The 22,176-nt window shown below is 45.9% G+C and overlaps 1 protein-coding gene across 1 annotated transcript in view; it reads right to left on the bottom strand.

Annotated features, from left to right (window-relative positions):
- Positions 1-9,059: 9,059 nt before the first annotated feature.
- The window catches only part of LOC131752928 (uncharacterized), a 134,225-nt gene continuing 121,108 nt past the window's right edge, over positions 9,060-22,176 (bottom strand). The window contains 1 exon segment of the mRNA XM_067030636.1: positions 9,060-10,218. Within this exon segment, the coding sequence (XP_066886737.1) occupies positions 9,812-10,218 (407 nt within the window). The 3' untranslated portion in view covers positions 9,060-9,811.

Raw genomic sequence — 22,176 nt, 5'->3', positions numbered from 1 at the left:
GAGTCTGATGAAAAGTAGTTTTTCTGATAAAATTGTCCTTTTTATGTTTAATAATTACTTATCAAAATTATATTTTGATAAATCACATATTAGTAGTGTCTATAATGAAAATTTAGTCCCAGAATTATTTCTTTGATATCTAGAGTTATTTGGCCATAGGACTTAAAAATTAATTTCAAATTAATTGAAATGTGCAAGACTAATTTCAAGTTATATATATATTTGCTGAAGATAATTATTATGGGTGATCAATAAAAGAATTTTAGGCATAAAATGTATCACATTAACATAAAATCATGTGAAGAAAGTGGAGTGGAATATATACAACTTTAAGGAGTAAATGAAATAATTTTGGCCTATTAAAGATGAGCTTGTTGGTATATATTGAAATGAATTATGGTACATATCAAATTGCTATGGTATTAGATTGTATTGGAAACATTGAAAAAAGTCATATTAGAGGTTTCTAAAAATAATTTTTATTAGAGTAAGTTTTTAAAAAAACATTATTTATTTATTTATATTTTTGGCTGCATTGTGTCTTCGTTGCTGTGCGTGGGCTTTCTCTAGTTGTGGCAAGCGGGGGCTTCTCTTTGTTGTGGTGCTTGGGCTTCTCATTGCGGTGGCTTCTCTTGTTGCAGACCATGGGCTCTAGGCGTGCGGGCTTCAGCAGTTGTGGTGCGCAGGTTCAGTAGTTGTGGCTCGCGGGCTCTAGAGTGTAGGCTCAGTAGTTGTGGTGCACGGGCTTAGTTGCTCCGTGGCATGTGGGATCTTCTCGGACCAGGGATTGAACCCGTGTCCCCTGTATTGGTAGGTGGATTCTTAACCACTGCGCCACCAGGGGGGTCCCTGGAGTATAGCTGATTTACAATGTTGTGTTAGTTTCAGGTGTACAGCAAAGTGAATCAGTTATATATATACATATATCCACTCTGTTTTAGATTCTTTTCCCATATAGGTCATCCCTGAGTACTGAGTAGAGTTCCCTGTGCTACACAGTAGGTCCTTCTTAGTTTTCTATTTTATACATAGTAGTGTGTATATATCAATCCCAATCGTAGAGTTTTATTTTTAAATGTTCAGTATTTCCAGTTCACCAGAAGTTATGTCCTTTGCAACTGTTTAAACTGATGAAGAAATGCTTAAGATGTTAACTTAAACAGGGGTGAAAAGACATGTAGTTTAAAAAAGTTATTTTAAGGGGCAACCAAGCAGGAAGTTGAAGGTCTCTGCATCCAACAGCACATAAGAGAATGAAAAGGTAGGGGTCCGGAGATGGGCCACATTTGGTCTGAATCAGGCTTACTTCCCACTTCCACCCTCTGCCGTCCCTCTACTGTAGCATCCAGGTCTATCAGGTGCTCGGTGCCCTCAGCTCCCAACTTAATGTCCCACGTTGCCACTAATCTCCTCCTCCCAGGTGTGGCACTCATTTCTTTCATACTTAATAAGCAATCACGTTGACTTGGCCCTGGGACCACCTCATGCACCTATCCCAGGAGTCATGGTCCCATCCCCTGCCCCATGCTCTCTGCCTTGTTCTTGCCCCAAATCCCAGAGACCTTCAAATGGTAGAAAGCCCAAGGTTGGTCCTGATCCCCAAGCCCTAGTCCATACATCGCTGTCTCCACAATTAGCATTAATTTGTAGGTTTACAAAGTGCCTCCCTCTTTATATTTCCTCATTTACTCTTTACCACAACCTGCTGTGATAGACAGAAGATAGAAAGAAGATGGATGGATGGATAGATAGATGGATAGAGAGATCCATACATACATAGGAGAAATTGGGGCTCAGAGGATTTAAATGATTTGCCTGTGATGACACAGCAGGAAATGGTGGAGTTAGTATTTGGATCCAGGTCATCTGTCTTTAGACTCTTCTTTATCCACAACATCTCACTGTCCCAAGTCCAGGGTCAAAGCAAACAAGTTGGGATCTTGAGTCTGGCTCACTTAGCGACCTTAATGAGTACACCTCCTGGAAATGGTGATGGGTGTTAGTACATTGTCCTTGTCTGATGACCGTTGTCTGGGGCCATCACACGTCGTCGAGATTTTCTGCCGGACAGTCGGAAAGGGCTTACAGACAGCAAGGGAAAATCAACACATATGCATATTTACCATAGAACAAGATTACTTAACTCGGAACAAGATATTACGGTGTGGAGCCAAGACAAGCTGAGTATAAACAAACATTCACATAAAAATGTGCAAGATTTGCCGTGACTGGTGTTTTAGTCTATTTAGCTGTACCAGAAATAAGACTTGGTTGGATGTCAAAATACCAGTCATCTAGCTTTAGTTTTTATTTTTAATTAAAGACAACAACTTTTAGAAACCAAGAGAAATACTATATCTGTTTCAACTTACATCAAAGGGCCCAAATTCATAGGTATTTGTGGTTAAGTTGACTTTATGCTTTTGTGGTTATTTTTAAAAAAACTTTTGAGGATACCTTTTTTTTTTTAAAGTGTATTCAGACTGCTAGACATACAGTTTAGAAAAATAATTATTCTGTCTTTGGGGCTTGAGTTTTTTATTCTTCAGTGTGAGGTATTTCAATTGAGGCTGAGTCCTTAAGAACATTATAAAGGGATTTCTAAAAGTGATTGATTCTCTAGGACTGAAGTCATTTTGTAGGTAAGATATACAGTAATAGTTTTAGTCCACTTAGCGTACACAGGAAATAATTTACTAAAGAAAAGGACTGCGGCATCGTAAACAGGACAAGGTCACCTTCCAAGACCACCTGGAAGTTCGGGTGTGCAGATGGCCGGGAGTTTAGCAACCGGGAACTTACTCTGCCTGTCCTCGTTGGTTGGTTCCAGCTGTTTACCTCTGAGCACAGCTCAACTTGCTGGATAGTCAGGCTCCACCGGCAGCCAGGACCCGCTGGCTTCAATATTCTTAATACAAGTTGAGAGGGTTACCATGACTGAGTTCTTGCGTGGAATGTAGAAGCAAATCTGGGTGAAACAGTGGGGCCTTTCCCAAGCAAAATCTGGGTAACCAGAAAAACTTGATAGCCCCCAATACCAGTTCTCTGTTCCCCTCTGGTTTTGCTTACTGAGCAGGGGCTAGACCACCTGAGTATAGAGCTTCATCTCTCTGTGACTGGACCATCAGACCGACATGCATAGACTGTCCAACTGAAGGGTGTTAGCGATCACTTACCAGTGTAAATGACCAACCAGGGGGCTATTGACATTTGGGGCTGGAAAATCTTTTTCTGCGAAACTTGGCTCTGCAGGAGAAACAGCATGCAGGCCTTTGGCCTCTACATAGCGATAATGCATCTGCCACCATTATTATGACAACTAAAATCACCTCTCCCACGTTTCCAGATACGGGGGGAGGTGGGAGAGGAGGAGAGGGTCATATTACTTTCAGCTGCCAGTGCTGCGTACAGGGAGGACACAGGGCTCCAGGGATGGGGAACATACCGCAAATTATATGACGTCAGAAGTTTATTCTGATATCTCTTGACTTTAAACATCCTCCTGCTACTATCCATCCGTCAAGTAGGAATTAACATAGGAATTAATTTACTATTCATGGCCAGTGTGTGTGAAGTGCTTTAAAGTCCTACGCAAAAGCTACTAAATAAGTGCCCCAGATTATATTTATTATCTATTTATAGTGTAAGCCAGTAGCAACGGGAGTATAAATGACAGAATAAAAAATTTAAATTGGAATCCATTCTGGAAGTACTTTTTAAAAAAAGACAGATCGGGATGGATAGAATACAACTGGGCCCAGACTGATAGCTCTGGGAGGAGCTGGAATATTCCAGTCTGGAATAGTCTGGAATATTCTCTGTATGCCCCAGGGTTGAGCACGAAGCTGACAGTCAGACGTGGTGTGTTCATCCAAACTGAAGCACATGCATGCTTGCGTTGGAGCTGCTCTCTTCGTTTGTCAAAAGGTGTATCTTGGAGTTTCATTTCTCATTACTCCAGGGCTTCCTGACCCGATTTCCCTGGATTATGGTGAGGAAACTGGCCCCTCAAAGTAGCCCAGATTGAGTGGGCAGTCAGAAGGAATCACCTTGCAGCAGGTATGCAAGATGTGGTCAAAACAAGCCACCAGTACTGCTGGGCAGGCGTATAGCAGAAGCCCCCCGGGCAGCCCATAACCCCCTTCCTCAAGGAGCTCTAGCCTCCTGAGCAAAGATGCTGGCTGCCAAGTGCTCTGAGCTGCTGGGAACATGATCTGTATTCTTGTTTCTAATCTGCAGATACAGGCTCTGTGTCTGTAAGTACAAAGAAAGGAGCGGGGCTGGGTAGACAAGCAAATACGTGTGAGCACCCCAGGCTGCTTCTTGCTACTTGCCTTCCAACAAGAGGCGTGGAGCCTCTTCTGCTGAGCCTCAGCAAGTCCTGTAACCTTGTCTGTCATAGGAGCTTCCTCTTCTGGAACACAAATAGTATTGGTTTTTTCCCCTTTAAACAATCAGCTTTTGTTCTTTCCCAGCAGAACTCCCACATGGCCCCAGGCTACTCTTTCTCATAACTGGATTCTGGGAACACTACTCTCCCTTCCAGCTCTCCTTGGAAGTCCATTAGGGACCTTCCCTGGAGAAAAGCTGTTTCTTGGGGTTCTAAGTGGTTAGTTACATTCCTCCACCTGGTTCCAGGGGAGGAGTAGGGTAGTATGGACACAGGTTTGCGCCTACCAGTTTCACCAAATGAGGCAATATAGAATGTCCACAATATCAAAGGATGCTCATCTGGAAATCCTAGCTGGCCCGGGAGTTCACACTTTAAAAAATGACTTTGCAACCAAATTCAGAGTGTGGCAAGTTCTTCAGGACTCCGGACCAGTTTTTTTTTTTTTTTTAAATTAGCTAATGGCATGCAAAGAAAAAATGGAAGAGAGAGGGGAATGCTCTTGTGTGAAAGAAATATGAAAGGGACCTAAGTCACATCATAACCTTATACACTGGTTCAAATAAACCTATGGTAAGAAAGATTGTTTTAGGTATTTGAGGAACTTTTATGAAGTTGGATTTCATAACTTTGTTGGGCATTATGTTAATGGCATTATGGTTATGTGATATAATATTATATTTTCTTCTTTTTAGATGCCTAATGAAATATTTAGTGGCAAAATGCCTTGAGAACTTGGATTTGCTTTAATATATCCTAGCTTAAAAAAAAAAGACAACTGATGAAACAAACATGGCAAAATGTTGATGGTTATTGAAGCTGGGTAATTGGTACCTGGGGGTTTGTTATATACTATTTTGGAGTATATTTGGAAGTTTTATCAAAACAAGTTAACAAGGGGAAATTAAATGTTTTATATAAAAATATGGGAATTAGTTATGGGATAAAGTTACTTAACATATTTAAAGCTTTTGATTTTTGTCTAGTTTAGAGAGAGCCTGGTTTCTTAGAAGTTTTCCAATTAAAGCTCTTTTTTTTTTTTTTAAGCTCTTTGAAACAGAGGTTTCTATTTGCAAATTTGGTATGGTTTACCTGAAGCTTAAAATTCATGTAGAGCTGTGTATTGCTCCATCAAAGTCTGCCTGCAGAGGGCGGTGTGTCACTCCATTCTGGCTGGTCCAGAGAGAGCTGTGTGTTTCTCCTTTAGATTGCGCTGGGAGAGGGCTGTACGTCACTCCATCAAAACTGGCTGCAAAAGCTTTTAAGTTTCTTTAGGTCCCATTTGTTTATTTTTGTTTTTATTTCCATTTCTCTAGGGGGTGGGTCAAAAAGGATCTTGCTGTGATTTATGTCATAGAGTGTTCTGCCTATGTTTTCCTCTAAGAGTTTGATAGTGTCTGGCCTTACATTGAGGTCGTTAATCCATTTTGAGTTTATTTTTGTGTATGGTGTTAGGGAGTGTTCTAATTTCATACTGCTACGTGTAGCTGTCCAGTTTTCCCAGCACCATTTATTGAAGAGGCTGTCTTTTCTCCATTATATATTCTTGCCTCCTTTATCAAAGATAAGGTGACCATATGTGTGTGGGTTTGTCTCTGGGCTTTCTATCCTGTTCCATTGATCTATATTTCTGTTTTTGTGCCAGTACCGTACTGTCTTGATTACTGTAGCTTTGTAGTATAGCCTGAAGTCAGGGAGCCTGATTCCTCCAGCTCCATTTTACGTTCTCAAGATTGCTTTGACTATTTGGGGTCTTTTGTGTTTCCATACAAATTGTGAAATTTTTTGTTTTAGTTCTGTGAAAAATGCCAGTGGTAGTTTGATAGGGATTGCATTGAATCTGTAGATTGCTTTGGGTAGTAGAGTCATTTTCACAATATTGATTCTTCCAATCCAAGAACATGGTATATCTCTCCATCTATTGCATCATCTTTAATTTCTTTCATCAGTGTCTTATAATTTTCTGCATACAGGTCTTTTGTTTCCTTAGGTAGGTTTATTCCTAGATATTTTATTCTTTTTGTTGCAATGGTAAATGGGAGTGTTTTCTTATTTTCACTCTCAGATTTTTCATCGTTAGTGTATAAGAATGCCAGAGATTTCTGTGCATTAATTTTGTATCTTGCTACTTTACCAAATTCATTGATTAGCTCTAGTAGTTTTCTGGTAGCATCCTTAGGATTCTCTATGTATAGTATCATGTCATCTGCAAACAGTGACAGCTTTACTTCTTCGTTTCCGATTTGGATTCCTTTTATTTCTTTTTCTTCTCTGATTGCTGTGGCTAGAACTTCCAAAACTATGTTGAATAAGAGTGGTGAGAGTGGGCAACCTTGTCTTGTTCCTGATCTTAGTGGAAATGGTTTCAGTTTTTCACCATTGAGGATGATGTTGGCTGTGGGTTTGTTATATATGGCCTTTATTATGTTGAGGAAAGTTCCCTCTATGCCTACTTTCTGCAGGGTTTTTATCATAAATGGGTGTTGAATTTTGTTGAAAGCTTTCTCTGCATCTATTGAGATGATCATATGGTTTTTCTCCTTCAATTTGTTAATATGGTGTATCATGTTCATTGATTTGCATATATTGAAGAATCCTTGCATTCCTGGAATAAACCCCACTTGATTATAGTGTATGATCCTTTTAAAGGAAACCATAAACAAGACCAAAAGACAACGCTCAGAATGGGAGAATGAAGCAACTGACAAAGGATTAATCTCCAATATTTACAAGCACCTCATGCAGTTCAATAACAAAAAAACAAACAACCCAATCCAAAAATGGGCAGAAGACCTAAATAGACATTTCTCCAAAGAAGATATACAGAGTGCCAACACACACATGAAAGAATGCTCAACATCATTAATCATTAGAGAAATGTAAATCAAAACTACATTGAGGTATCACCTCATACTGGTCAGAATGGCCATCATTAGAAAATCTTCAAACAATAAATTCTGGAGAGAGTATGGAGAAAAGGGAACCCTCTTGCACTGTTGGTGGGAATGTAAATTGATATAGTCACTATGCAGAACAGTATGGAGGTTCCTTAAAAAACTAAAAATAGAACTACCATACGACCCAGCAATCCCACTACTGGGCATATACCCTGAAAAAACCATAATTCAAAAAGAGTCATGTACCAAAATGTTCATTGCAGCTCTATTTACAATAGCCAGGACATGGAAGAAACCTAAGTGTCCATCAACAGATGAATGGATAAAGAAGATGTGGCACATATATACAATGGAATATTACTCAGCCATAAAAAGCAAGGAAATTGAGTTATTTGTAGTGAGGTGGATAGACCTGGAGTCTGTCATACAGAGTGAAGTAAGTCAGAAAGAGAAAAACAAATACCGTATGCTAACACATATATATGGAATCTAAGAAAAAAAAATGACATGAAGAGATTAGTGGTAGGATGGGAATAAAACACAGACATACTAGAGCATGGACTTGAGGATATGGAGAGGGGGAAGGGTAAGCTGTGACGAAGTGAGAGAGTGGCATGGACATATATACACTACCAAATGTAAAATAGATAGCTAGTGGGAAGCAGCAGCATAGCACAGGGAGATCAGCTCTTTGCTTTGTGACCACCTAGAGGGGTGGGATAGGGAGGGTGGGAGGGAGGAAGATGCAAGAGGGAAGAGATATGGGGATATATGTGTATGTACAGCTGATTCACTTTGTTGTAAAGCAGAGACTAACACACCATTGTAAAACAGTTATCCTCCAATAAAGATGTTTAAAAAAAAAGATGTGGCACATATATACAATGGAATATTACTCAGCCATAAAAAGAAATGAAATTGAGATATTTGTAGTGAGGTGGATGGACCTAGAGTCTGTCATACAGAGTGAAGTAAGTCAGAAAGAGAAAAACAAATACAGTATGCTAACACATATATATGGAATCTAAGAAAAAAAAAAAGGTCATGAAGAACCTAGGGGTAAGATGGGAATAAAGACACAGACCTACTAGAGCATGGACTTGAGGATATGGGGAGGGGAAAGGGTAAGCTGTGACAAAGTGAGAGAGTGGCATGGACATATACACTAGCAAATGTAAATTAGATAGCTAGTGGGAAGCAGCTGCATAGCACAGGGAGATCAGCTGGGTGCTTTGTGACCACCTAGAGGGGTGGGAGGGAGACGCAAGAGGGAGGGGATATGGAAATATATTTATACGTATAGCTGATTCACTTTGTTATAGAGCAGCAACTAACACAACAATGTAAAGCAATTATACGCCAATAAAGATGTTAAAAAAAAAAAAACAAGCCAGGAGAGGGTGGTGTGTTGCTCCATCAAGGGGGGGCGGGGAGATTCGGGGAGATTGCTTTATGTGACTGCGTCCCAACAGGCTGCGAGAGGATCGTATGTGACTTCACCCTGGCCGGCCCGGAGATGGCTTTTATGTTGTTCGTGGTTATGTATCGGTTCGTCCTAGCCACTGGGATGTAGTTATATTTTACTATCACTGGGATGCAGCTGTGTTTTACCCAAAATTCAATAAATGAGGAACAGCAGAGAGAACACAGCCATTACTGTGTAACCAGCCCATGTGTTTTCTGCTATTTCATTGTTCCATGCCTCAGGAGAAATGTCACAGAAGCTGGGTGTGATCTAGAATCAGAGATACAGACAATAATCGTAACACTGCTGGGTTTTTGTTTTGTTTTAAGTTAGTCTCTTCTCTTGCTCCGATTAATATCTCTGGAAAGTTCTGTTCGTACACACGGAGTTTCATCCCTGACATGCAGACTTCCCTCTCACCTGCTATTCTCCTCCAGATCGCCTTCAAAGCTGCTGATTTATTTTCAAGACAGTTTCTCAGATCTCTGGCTCTCTTCCAGCCTCCCCGGGAAGAACTGGGTTTACACTGAGCTTATCTTCCTAATGAAGCACGGACTCTGGCCAGAAAACTTAGTACCCAGGAAAACGCAGTTCCTGGTCAACTTATGAACCCTTTTCCTCTTGCCTCCCTCTCTGTCCACCTCTTCCCCTCCCTATAACATTTCTTTAGCTTCAGCATTGTATTTTTCTTGGGGACATGCGGTTTCATCTCTGTGGGCCTTGCTGAGTCAGGCTGTTTCTATCAACTCGTGGAGAAAAGCTCACACGGCATGGCGAGCTGCCAGCCAACCTGACTGTAATCACGCCAAGCAACCCGCTAACGAGGGCTGGCTGTTCCCCAGCGCGGACGGGGTGGACAGTTGACGTTTGGGCCCACCGAGCCCAAGGTGCTTGTCACAGGGCGCCCCTGGGGGAGGAGAGGAAGCTTACTCGGGGGTAAATCTGTCACACGAATTATCTTGTTTCTGGACGGGAATCCCTACAGTGAAGGAAAGTCTCAAGGGCACCGCGAGTGGGGAGGACTTCGCATCGCCTCTGGCGCAGCTGAGTCCGGCGTCCCTAAAGCGGAGCCCGCCCCCCAGCTGTGCTCCCCGCAAACAGCGCCCAGCCTGCCACGCCTCCAATAGCTGCATCCCAGGGCTCCCCGCTCCTTCTCCCGGGGATCTGGCTAAAATGCAGATTCCGAGTCAGCAGGTCCGTGGTGGGCTCAGCGCTGCTGTGTTTCTCACAAGCTCCCAGGTGACACTGCTGCCGCGGATCCCTGGACAGGGACTCAAGCAGCCTCTCCCGCTGGTTCTCACGCCTCCCTGCACGTTCAGATCGCCTCTGAGAACATTTCCGATATACTAATGCCCAGGCCAACCTCCCGAGGATCGCTGGTGAAAAGGTGCCCTCGTGGACTGAGGGCTTCGGTCCTGGCCGTACCATGCGGGCCTCTTCTAGGGCTGTTGACGATGTGAGTGATGCTAGAGGGAGAGACAGACAGACAGGCAGGCAGTTAGAGAACATGAAAGGACCAGGATGGAAACCACAGTCTTTTTATGACCTAATCCTGGAGATGGTACCCCGCTGCTTCTCCCATTTTCCATTCATTAGAAGCGAGGATTACCCAAGGGCTTGACTACCAGGAAGCAGGGGCCGTAGGAGGCGCCCCACAGCATTGCCCCCTCTGTTGGCCTCCTCACGACCGCTCAGCCACCCTCGCCGACCCGACAGAGAGGGTGAGGCTGGACTGGGACTCGTGGCGCAAGTCCACGTGCTGAGGGAGAGGCGTCGTGGGCACAGAGCTGCCGGATGCTGGAAAGAGCCAAGGTGTTCTCAATTCATGTCTTTCACATCTTTTATTTGCCGTAAGAATATAGCACAGAACACCAACGCGTTAGCAAACTGCCCTGGGGAAGCTGCAAGCTTCAAGACACAACATTTCCTACGTGTCTTGAGAAGCTTTTAACTCCTCAGAGCGGGGGGGAATAAACAAACAACAACAAAACAAGCTTTGGTCAAATGCCTCAAATCCACGGGTGCACCCCATCTACCGAAGGCTGTCAATGTGGTCCTTCTGAAAGAACTCAGCAGTTCTGATGCTCCACGTGGAGGCGGGAAATGAAGCCGTGCCCGCAGGAGCTGGGCCTCATGACTGAGGTTAAACCCGGGCACAGACACCGGCTGGAAAGGGCTCTTCCTCTGGACCAGGTCAAGCGGCTCCCCTCCACCTGAAGATGAGCCAGAACACCCTCAGGGGCGAAATCCACCAGTGGACCCCGTAGACGTGGCCCCTTCTCCGTGGCCCCTTCTCTCTAAGGCCCACGCTCCCGCGCAGAGGGGTTCACAGTGCCTGAAGCACTTGACGGTGAATTACCATTCATCCACCATTCCCTGAATTACCTTTCAGTCCTCCCAACAGCCCGTGAGGTGAGTGGGAATGGTCCTGATTTCCGCCTCGTACACGAGGAAACGGAGACTCAGAGGGAGGAACTGAGCTGTGTAAGGGGCAGAGTTGGGCCTGAGCGGGCATAGGATGCAGACCTGCCCCCCTCAGAGCCCAGGGCGACTCACCCTCACAGCTGAGCAAACGAGGAAGGGGCAGCGGAAACCCGGCCAAGTGCAGGGTAATAAGCGGGCTCACTGCACAGCTTTGGAAGAAAAATGTGTTTTCACGGAGGCCTCCTGGGCCAGCAGGAAATATAATACAGCCCACGGGCAGGTCAAGGCATAAGAGAAGGAGGCCGACCGGGATGTCTCTTGGGTCCTTCCTGACCTAGTCTCCGGGCTGGACCCCCAGCTCTCACCTCTGTGGCCACCCACAAGCCCAGCGCGATCTGGGCCGAAAACTCGGGCCTCTCACTTGTCCTGTTCCACCCTCTCGGGTGAGGGCTCTCTCACTCACCGACAATTTCCTGAGCACCTCGTGTGTGCCAGGCATGGCCTAGCACTGAGGATGCAGGCGTGAGCCACACGCCGCGTGACACACCTCTGCCCTCCTCGAGGTGCCGTGGTCTCCATGGTCTGTGTTGGAGCTGGAGGCCGGGTCAGAAGAGCGGGGGCTGTGACTCCACCCTATGCTTCTTCGTCATCTGCTGAAGAAGCAGCAGGTAAGCTCTCTCCTCTCCAGGGGCAGGGCCGTGCAGAGTGGCCTTTCCCGGTGGGAGGCCCTCTCACGAGGGACCCTGCGCAGGCACGCTGTGACGTGTACCCAGGAGACTGACGCTGAGACACCGTCTGGGGTCACTGAACACCAGACACCCCCTGGCCGCGACTCATCGGAGGCCAACAGCTCTGCGTGTTCCTCGTGGTGTTTCCTCCCATCCCTCCAGATCAGCCCTGAGGGGATGTTAGAGAGTCCCAGAGCCCACGTGGAATCCAAAGACTTGATCGTGGTCCCGGATGTGTCACTAACGAGCTGTATCATCTCGGGTGAATCGTTCTAATCTTTGTCTTCTGTATCATCATTTACGCCATGATGGATCCCCAAGGTAGCTTCCAGCTCTAGAACCCTCTAGAACGCCCAGACATCACCGAGTCCCCTTGTTACAATTGCGCTGGGTACCAGTGCCTCTCTTTGGGTTCTGCTCTTTGCCTGGAAAAGACGGTTGCCATGGCCCGTGTACCCTGTTTTCTTCCTGAGAAACGTGGGAAAGCGTCTCAGTTGAACCTGTGAATTTCGGGCGTTTTCAGCTCTGGATCGCAGCCCAGAGGCAAGGGAGAACATGAGTTAGAATTGTTATAGTGGCTATGAAACCCACACTTCCCGTCAGTTCTTTCCAAGCCTGGTGTTAAATGAACAAGTTCAAATATGAATGTTAACAAGGATGATTCAGGCCTAGAGAAAGGCGTAGCATGACGCTGGCTTTAAATAATGACAATAAAAGCACTTTTCTGATCCATTTGTTGACAAAAGGCAGCAAGAGCTCATTCATCTAGTTCAGTGATCTCCAAACAGTTTTGATGGTGCACCCTTCCGATATAGTGTTTTTGAGCATGCAGGCTTTCCTAATATGTGAATATTTATATATTTGGAAATTATAGGCATGCAGTATTATACCTACAAATGAACATATAAAGCATACACAAAGGAAGAGAATTAAAAGGACAAGATCAAAACAAAGAAACTCTTGTCAGCAGAACAAATTGTTTATCTTTGTTACATTAATCTGATTTAGTACGTACGTTGTTTATTTTTGTAATACAGTGATTTGCAAGTCTGATTCCAAGTCTAGTTTGTCTAAATTCTTGGCCTCTAAGCACTGTTGTCTCTGAAAACATTGCAATGCAAAAATATGTAGCTCTAAATGGAAGAAATCCATTGTTGGAGGGCTTGTAATTGGGGACTTGACCAAATCCAAATAGGAAACGTACAAGACTGAAGGTGGTGCCATTACAGGACGTCCCTTCTTTCCAATCTCCTTCTACCCTTCCTGCCAAAGACCCTGTACCCCACTGAATCATGTTACACAAATATAGAACTATAATCCGGGTACAAACAATTTCCCAAAGACCCTATAATTCTTGTAAAACAGTAGGTTAATGTTTATATTTAACTCTTAAGAAACACTGAAATTTTTTGAAAACTCACAGTTGAATGGACATATGTATTCATGTCTTCCTCTTGATTAAGACGATCCAGGGAGCTTGGGGCTTCAGAACTCTGATGGCCCCCAAACTCTTAGAGGATGTGGCCCCCCTTTGGGGCACTCAGCATACCAGCAAGTAGGATGGACTAAGGGAAGAAGACACAGTGCAAATAGCTTTTTAAAAAATGAATTTGTAAAGAAAACGTGGTATTTATATTCAACGGAATATTATTCAGCATGGCTGAACCAGAAGGACATTAAGTGAAATTAGCCAGTCACAGAAAGACAAATACTGTATGATCCCACATATGTGGGGTATCTAAACTAGTCAAAATCATAGAAGCAGAGAATACAGCAGTGGCTGATAGGGGCTTGGGAGTCAGGAAATGGAGAGTTGTTATTCAGTGGGTATACATTTTCAGTTATGCTGGATGAATATATGCTAGAGATCTGATGTACAATGTCACGGCTATGGTTAACAATACAATCTTGTGCAGGACACAGTTTGTTAAGAGGGTAGATCTCATATTAAGTGTTCCTACCCAAACCAAACCAAACCAAAGCAAAAGGACACAAGGAAACCCTGAGAGGTATCGGATATTTTTATTACCTTGCTTGTGGTTATGGTATCATGGGTGTTTGCATATGTCCAAACTCATCAAATTGTACACATTAAATATGTGCCGTTCTTTGTAAACCAGGTGTACCTCACCAAAGCTGTAAAAACTGATTTGTATTTAGTTACTCCAAGTGGCATCTACGTCTATTGAGCAATAGTAAATACAGGTAGGAGACGTATCTCATCAGCCCACAGGCAAGGCATTAGGCAACACTGCAACTGCAGTCCTCGACACAGCCAAGCCCCCATGAAAACACTCCCCTAGAGGGAGGGAAAGCACTTGGGAATAAATATCCAGACCTCTTAGTGATTGTCTTGAAAACCCAAGCTTATTCCATGTGACATTCCTTATACTAACCAAAGGGCCTTGTGGTAAAGCAGGCATTGTGAAATTACAAGTCCTTTCCTAGTTCCAGCCGGTGTGCGGAGCAACGCTTGTGACCTCGTGGGGCCAAAAAGTACAATGAAGCGAGAAAACGGAGAGGCGTACAGCTACAACGCTTGCCCCGAAAGCGGACCATCTGCGGTCTAACTGAGATGCTAGGACGTCCCCTCGGGCAGAGGTTCTCAAAAATGAGGCGGTCATAAGAAACACCTGGGCAACCCGTTAAACCGCAGATTGCGATTCAATAGGCCTGGGATGGGGCCCGAGATTCTAAATTTCTAACAAGCTCCCAAGAGACGCAGGTGCTGCAGGTTCAAGACCACACCTTGAGTAACGAGACCCTCCCATCGGTGTGTCTTCAGCAGGGGAGTGCAGTCCTTCCCGAGCCTGTCCCAACGAGCTGGCAGCAGTGCAACAGGTGTGGACTCCAACAGAGGCCGGCACTGGTGAGCTCTACCTAAAGCAGAGAAGCTAAAGGTAGTAACTGACTAAGGTCGTAAATAGGATCGGGAGCTGACTGCCCAGCTCACTACCCCTCAGTATCACTTCCAGCCAAATCAGACGGCACCTTCGCGTTAAACTTCTTTAAATCCACTTCTCATCCTTGCCGAGGGGCGGGCACTCCAGCGGGAGACAAGACGCTCTTTAGGCGAAGAGGCAGCAGCTGAGCAGCTGAAAATAGCTCCGAGGGCAGAGGAAGTGGGGCTGCATCTCTGCTTGGGCTGTTAGCACAAAGCCCTCCCAGGGTAGCAATCCGTGCAAAGTGCCCCCGTGACCTGAGCCGCCAGAGGGGCAACGCCAGCGGGGATAAGCCAGCTCTCGCGTGCTGGGCAGGGCTGGTTCCAGCACCCACACCTCAAAGGTAAGACCAGGAGCCCCCGGGGCAGCCATTTCTTCCGGTGGGGACCGCTGTGGCTCTTCCTCCCCTTTTCTGAAGGAAGCTGCCCCCTCTGGGATTTCAAGGCGACACCCTGGCCCCCGCGCTGCTGTCAAGTGGCTAGAGACTGCTGTTGTCTTTCGTTAGAGGAGCCGTAAAGGGAAAAGGTTTTCTCAGGAGCGAGAGAAGCTGTTAGCCCTGGTCGAAGCAAAGCAAGGTGTCCCAACCCCCCAGGGAAACGTGTGCAACCCCGTTTTTCCCAGAGGAAGTGAGGCAGTTTTTGAAACTTCCCTAAAGCGACTGTGAACGAGCTTGTGACACTCTTAAAGGCATCTGCGCGCAGAGTCACACTTTGAGCAGACTTGCCAGTGAATCGTTCTGGGAGGCGACGTGGCCGGTTTCCCCACTTAGGAGGAGCTGCGGGAGCCTCTTGCTTTCCCTTACCGACCCCTGGTTATTCGTTACAAATGGCGACGGTGGAGGGTGGATCTGAATGGCTGAGGGCAGATGCCAGGACTATTTTGCTCAGCTCCTCATCCCCGGGACACCAGTCGGCACGATTTGTTGTTCGAATGTACGCATCTCCAAATTACTGGGTTAGTAAATGCAAATGGCCGGTCGGCCTCTCTGCCGATTACACGTCCTGGGCGATGCACCTGGTGCCGCCACGCAGCTCCCCTTGGTTTCTGCCGCCCGCAGCCTGCTTGTTCGGACGCCGGCTGTCTCAGCTTTGCTGGTTCATTTTCCCTTTGTCTACGCTCCGCTCTCCCTCTGGCCGGTCATTAGCCCCCTAGATTCAGGGCCCTCTTAGAAACTACCCGGACCCTAGCTCTGCTCCCCTGCTTACAGAGGACGGGCAGGAAGGGTCTTGAGAGCCCTCACCAGGTGTGCTGTCCCCAGCACCACCGTCTAACTTGCTCGCGGAGGCCATCCGAAGGGGAGGGTTTGAGAAAGTAGGGCTTTGCCGCATTGCCTTGAAGCCCAGTCGCAGTAGAGGTCAGAACCGTCCTCTGCCGCCTTAACCCCTTTGTTCGCCTTCCCTCTGTGCCCAGGCAGAGGCACTTTTAAACTGGAAAAGGTGTTGGTTCAGAACTGGGCAACCCACCCTAGCACGTCAGGGCAGCAATGGCTTCTGGGAAATGGCCAGAACCTACCTGGAAGCAATGGGGACACGAGTCCCCAACCTGCCCTGGACCTTGCCTGGTGTCATCTCTGTGTCATCTTAGGGCCAGCTTAGTGTCTTCCCACCACTAGGATGGCTGTTCACCCGGTATTCAGTTTTAACCGAGCCTGGCCCGCTAGCAGTGTTCGTAACAGCCGGAAGGGACAATGTTCCAACTCAGTGCAGTCAGACGGTTCCAGATGTTTCCTTTCCGCTGGCCGACTGTGCGTGTGTGATGCATTCAGGATGTCTAGGAGAACGCCAGGGGCTCTGAGGACCTAATCAACAATAGCCATGCTTAGGCAGGGGTTGCCAGGGCTTAGCCAGGTGGTAAGGATGGACAGGTGGGGCACAGAGGATTTTCAGGGCAGTGGAAATACTCCGAGTGATGCTATAATGATGGATCCACGTCATTATAGATGTGCTCAAACACCAAGAGTGACCCCCAATGTAGACGGCGGACTTTGGGGGATGATGGCGTGTCAGTGTAGGTCCATCAGTTGTAGCGGATGCCTCACTCTGGGGTGGGGGGACGTTGCCGGTACGTGGCTCTGCTCCTCTGAGAATGAGGTACAGGGAGAGAAAGCCATGGATTAGGACCTGGAGGCGCGGGGCCACGCTCTGGCCGATCTGGACGTGACGGGTGGGTGGTCTGCACGTGACGGGGGCAGGAAAGAGAGGCTGCTGTTGGTCATGACAGAAACTCATCTAGGGTTCCTTCCCCCACCCTGCCTCGCCCGGCCCCTCCCTCCCTCTTGGGGAACAGACTCGGAGCTGTGTGCAGGCTGGAAACTCGCATTCTGCGTCACATGCTTAGCTTATTCGGGAGCCGATTGTGAGCAAGGTTGGACCTCCTTGTCTGCTTCTCTGTGGCCCAAACGCTGGCCGGCCACATGGCCAGGCACGGGCAAGCCTGGAATGAAGACCCTGTGGTAGCCCCCCGCCCCACACCCCATGGTGTCCAAGACTTCAGGCTGCCCCGGTTGGCTAAGTCTCACCTGGGGTGATTTGCTCACTCCTGGTTGCTGGGGAGTGGTGGGGGGGAGGACCCTTTGGGATGACCTTTCTCATGTCTTGTTTGAACTCTTACAATTTGGCTGGATTTCTTTTTTTAAAAAAAAATATTTTATTGAAGTATGGTTGATTTACAATGTGTTAATTTCCACTGTACAGCAAAGTGATTCTGTTATACATATATATATATACATTTTTTCATATTCTTTTCCATTATGGTTTATTACAGGTTACTGAATATATTTCCCTGTGCTATATAGTAGGACCTTGTTGTTTATCCATTCTATATACACCAGTTTACATCTGCTAAACCCAAACTCCCAATCCATCCCTTCCCCAACCCCTCTCCCCCTTGGCGACCACAAGACTGTTCTCTATGTCTGTGAGTCTGTTTCTGTTTCATAGATAAGTTCATTTGTGTCATATTTTAGATTCCACATATAAGTGACATCATATGGTATTTGTCTTTCTCTTTCTGACTTTCTTCACTTAGTATGATCATCTCTAGTTGCATCCATGTTGCTGCAGATGGCATTATTTCATTCTTGTTTATGGCTGAGTAATATTCCATTGTATATATATATACCACAACTTCTTTATCCATTCCTCTGTTGATGGACATTTAGGTTGTTTCCATGTCTTGGCTGAATTGCTTAAGGACCTGGCTCAGTGGTTGTAGGATGTGGCTGTGCATTGAAATCACCCATATGAGTCTCGCTGGTTCTGATGTAATTGGTCTGGGGTGTGACCTCTGCAGTGGGAATGTTTAAAGAGCCCTCTGATGATTCGAGTGTTGGGAAAAGGCGGGGACTCAGTGGCCCAGCTGAAGCATTTCTAGATCTGATGGCGATTAAATAGCCTGACACTGGAACTCCTTACCGCCCTCATCTGGTTTGTACAAAGCAGAGTGACTTGGAGAAGAAAGACTGGATTAGGATGCTTCTCTGGAAACCCGCCTATCTTCTCTCCATGTTCTTTCAGGCTAAATCCACTAGGTGACCAATCTCTTATCTTTCGAGTAAAGGATTTGAAAACACTTTTTTTTTTTTTTTTTTTTTTGCGGTATGCGGGCCTCTCACTGCCGTGGCCTCTCCCGTTGCGGAGCACAGGCTCCGGACGCGCAGGCGCAGCGGCCATGGCTCACGGGCCCAGCCGCTCTGCGGCACGTGGGATCTTCCCGGACCGGGGCACGAACCTTCGTCCCCTGCATCGGCAGGCGGACTCTCAACCACTGCGCCACCAGGGAAGCCCCCTTGAAAACACTTTTGATACATGTTATATATTAGATAAGATACAGAATGCCCAGTTAAACTTGAATTTCAGAAAACAATGAATTTGTTTAGTACAAGCATATCCTATGCAATGTTTGGGATATACTAAGAAATTATTCATATTCAACTGGGAATCCTGTATTTTTGTTTGAAAAACTGGGAGATTGTAATAGATAAATTACTTGGAATTCTTTTGTTACAGATGACAAAAACCCAGCTGAAACTAATTCAAGCAAAAAAAAAAAAAAAAAGTAAATTAATGGGTTTCTGTAACTGAAAAGTCTGCTTATTGGGGCTGTCTTTAGATGTGTCCAGGGAGCTCTCTCCATATTTCTTAGCTCCTCTTTTCTCCATCCAGGTCTTTCTAAATAGAGGGAAAGAAGGCCTTTGGGGGCTCTGGTCTTGCCTAGTCCTAACAGCCTGTGATCCCAGTGGAAGAGAAAGTCTCTCCTGAGTGCTGCAGAAACAGGCAGTCTGATTTTTCTGGCTTGAGGCCACACATCTACCGCTGAACCACTGTGGCCAAGGAAGTTGAGCGGTGGGTTTGCTCTTGTGTTTATCCCGTGCCGGTCCCTATGGCTGGAGGGGCGGTTACTCCCCTCCCCCCGCCCCCAAATCACATGGACTGCTTAGCATTACAACATATGGGAATATGGGTGGTTTTCCAAGCGAAAGGATTTTGAGCAAGCGTATGTCTACTACATGCAAAGAGGGAATGCACTTCTTGCTTATCCCAAACGTGAGCATCCACTGCCTAAGGAAGGGAGGATCTGAATGAGCTAGGATGGCTGTGAGGTCAGAAAGAGTGGGCGACCCCCTGAGGGTCTCTAAATGAACTTCACAGCTGCTCAGCTGCTCTAGCAGGAGAGCACACACACCTTACCTCTCTGCCGTCCAGCGGGGGCTCGTGCATTAAGAAGAGACCAAGGTCTTCAGTGTGTCGTTTGGGGTGGGGCTAGAGGGCCAGTACTGCCTTGCTGGGGGCACCCTTCCTCCAGCCATGTGTACCCCTCTGGCTATACAGAAAGGGGGAAACCTCTCAATGTGCTATGGTTGAAGACACCCACTTCTGATGTCTGAATGGCTCATCCACAACATTCTGACTGCACTGTGCCCTGGTCACCTCATCAGGGTGACACCTGAAAATTCTCTGGCCCGGTGGGTGGCTGCCTGCATACGCTCCGGAGGGAGGAGGAGAGCTATAGGAGTTGCCACATTCTGCTTTGTGTGTGTCATGACCTTTCTGTTCATGGGACTCACGTTTGAGTTCTCGGCTGTCGCGCTAGAGCATAGGCTTCTTAAAGGCAGAGATTCTTTCTTCTCTTCTTTCCCTGGGCCCAGCGTGGGGCTTGGTTGGATGTATTAAATTACTAGAAAGGTGGGGAAGAAGGCTCTGTTAACCTCCTGTCCCCAGTTCTCATAAACCAACATTTCTATTGAACACACCTCTCCATCAGGGAGCGTCTATCAGAATCCATGTTTTCAAACAAAATGGGCTATCTCATGCTTTAGGAAATTGTGATGGAGAAGGGGGGATGTTGGATTGGACTGGAATGTGTTTTTGGTTTTTGAAGAGCTCCACCAATAATGCTGATAAGCTGCTCTCTTCTTCTCACGAACCACCTTCAACGGAAAATAGTTCTGAAACAGTTCTCTCCTATGGCTTAGAATATCAAAACTAAGTCTGGAGCAACAGTGCCTGTGGTTCGATTTCAACACATCTTCACACTACGTGGTGTACCACGGTTGTGTTGGAAATAATTTAGTAGAGACGTCAGCCAAATAAAGTTGCATGTCACTAACCAATCCTAGTCTTATATTTAGAAGTACTTTCATGCAAGCACAAAAGGAGATTTCTAGAAAAAGAGGTTCCTTAATTGGGGGAGGTGGTTTCCCTTCTTACCATGACTTAGGTTTAGTTCTGATAGAGCGTGAGGGTGGAACTTAAAGTTCTTTTTCCTCTGGCTCCTGAAAACCATGTTGTGACAGTGAATCCCCATGACGTCTGGGGATGGAGCTACTGCTGGCGACATGGATATTAAAGACGGGGAGGAAGGGATGATCTGTTTGCTTTACTTCAAGTTATAATGAATAAGAATCAAATTCTGCGCAATAATGTCAAAAAGAATTGGGAGCTGGGACGCGTGGGGTTGCCAGGCTGGCAGAATAGGAAAGGAAAGTGGTGAGTAACAGCTTGTGGATGAGAGACACCTAAAACCCGGGACTCTGACTCGCCTGTGATGTAGATGCCACCTGTCGACTCTGAACTTATTCCAGTGTCCCAGCTATCGGCAACCACAGAAGAGCTTCCCCACACCCAGGTCTCTCCCATCTCCGTCCCACTCAGCTCAAGGTAAGCCACGCCTCTCTAGAACCAGTGGGAACATAACTAAACCCAGTGGTTATCTGGTCCCAATGCTTAGGTTTTAAATGACAACAAATGAATCAGAATCATTCAGGAAGTCAGGGGCCTCTCCCACCCCTGCTCCTGGCACCCCTTCCCCCAAATAAAACCAGTATCTTCCGGTCAAGATAAGTTTCCGCATTGCAGGTTTACACATGAGGATTTTTTAAAATAAATAAACTTATTTATTTATTTTTACCCGCGTCGGGTCTTGGTTGTTGCACGTGGGCTTTCTCTACTTGTGGTGAGCGGGGGCTACTCTTCATTGTGGTGCGCGGGCTTCTCACTGCGGTGGCTTCTCTTGTTGCGGAGCACGGGCTCTAGGCACGTGGGCTTCAGGAGTTGTGGCGCACGGGCTCAGTAGTTGTGGTGCACGAGCTTAGTTGCTCCGCGGCATGTGGGATCTTCCCGGACCAGGGCTCGAACCCGTGTCTCCTGCATTAGCAGGTGGATTCTTAACCACTGTGCCACCAGGGAAGTCCTATACATGAGGATATTAACATCTAACCAAATCCATTATTTTCAGATTCATACTTGAACTGAAATGATAATAATACTTTATAATTAAATTTTTTCCCCATTAGATTACTTCCCTAATGGTGGAAACTTTTCCACAGAAATACAGCTATAGGGCTTCTGTGCTCCACCTTCCCAAGGGATTTGAAGTCATTGTCTAAAGAAGTCATCCACAAGCCCCAAATTTCCCCACAGACCTATGATTTACCTTGAAAATCACTGAAGTTTTTCTTATTCTGAATCATAATAGGTCTGGGCTTATTATAATATAAAATAAGATTTTAAACTATTAACTATCAGGAAAGCTGAAATGAACATAAGTGATATCATATATTAGGGTTATAAAAATTTAAGAACATAGACTCACATAAATATGTAGAAAATTACAGAGTTTTCTCACTGCTATACAAGTCATGATTGGTAATTACTAAGGAGAGCTGCCCAGAATAGTGTCAAAGACTTGGTATAGGATAACATTTGGGGCCACTTTGGGTATAAATTTACTGAGACAGTGGGGTTGAATGGTAGACTGAAAAAGTTCCTGATGCACTATACCTTCACCATCTTGTGATGCATTCATCAACATTTTCTGTAAGGAAAGACGG

Source organism: Kogia breviceps, chromosome 3, assembly GCF_026419965.1.
Source record: "Kogia breviceps isolate mKogBre1 chromosome 3, mKogBre1 haplotype 1, whole genome shotgun sequence".
NCBI lineage: Eukaryota > Metazoa > Chordata > Mammalia > Artiodactyla > Physeteridae > Kogia > Kogia breviceps.
Note: the sequence above shows the minus strand (reverse complement) of the source record. Positions and strands in the feature narration are given on the sequence as shown.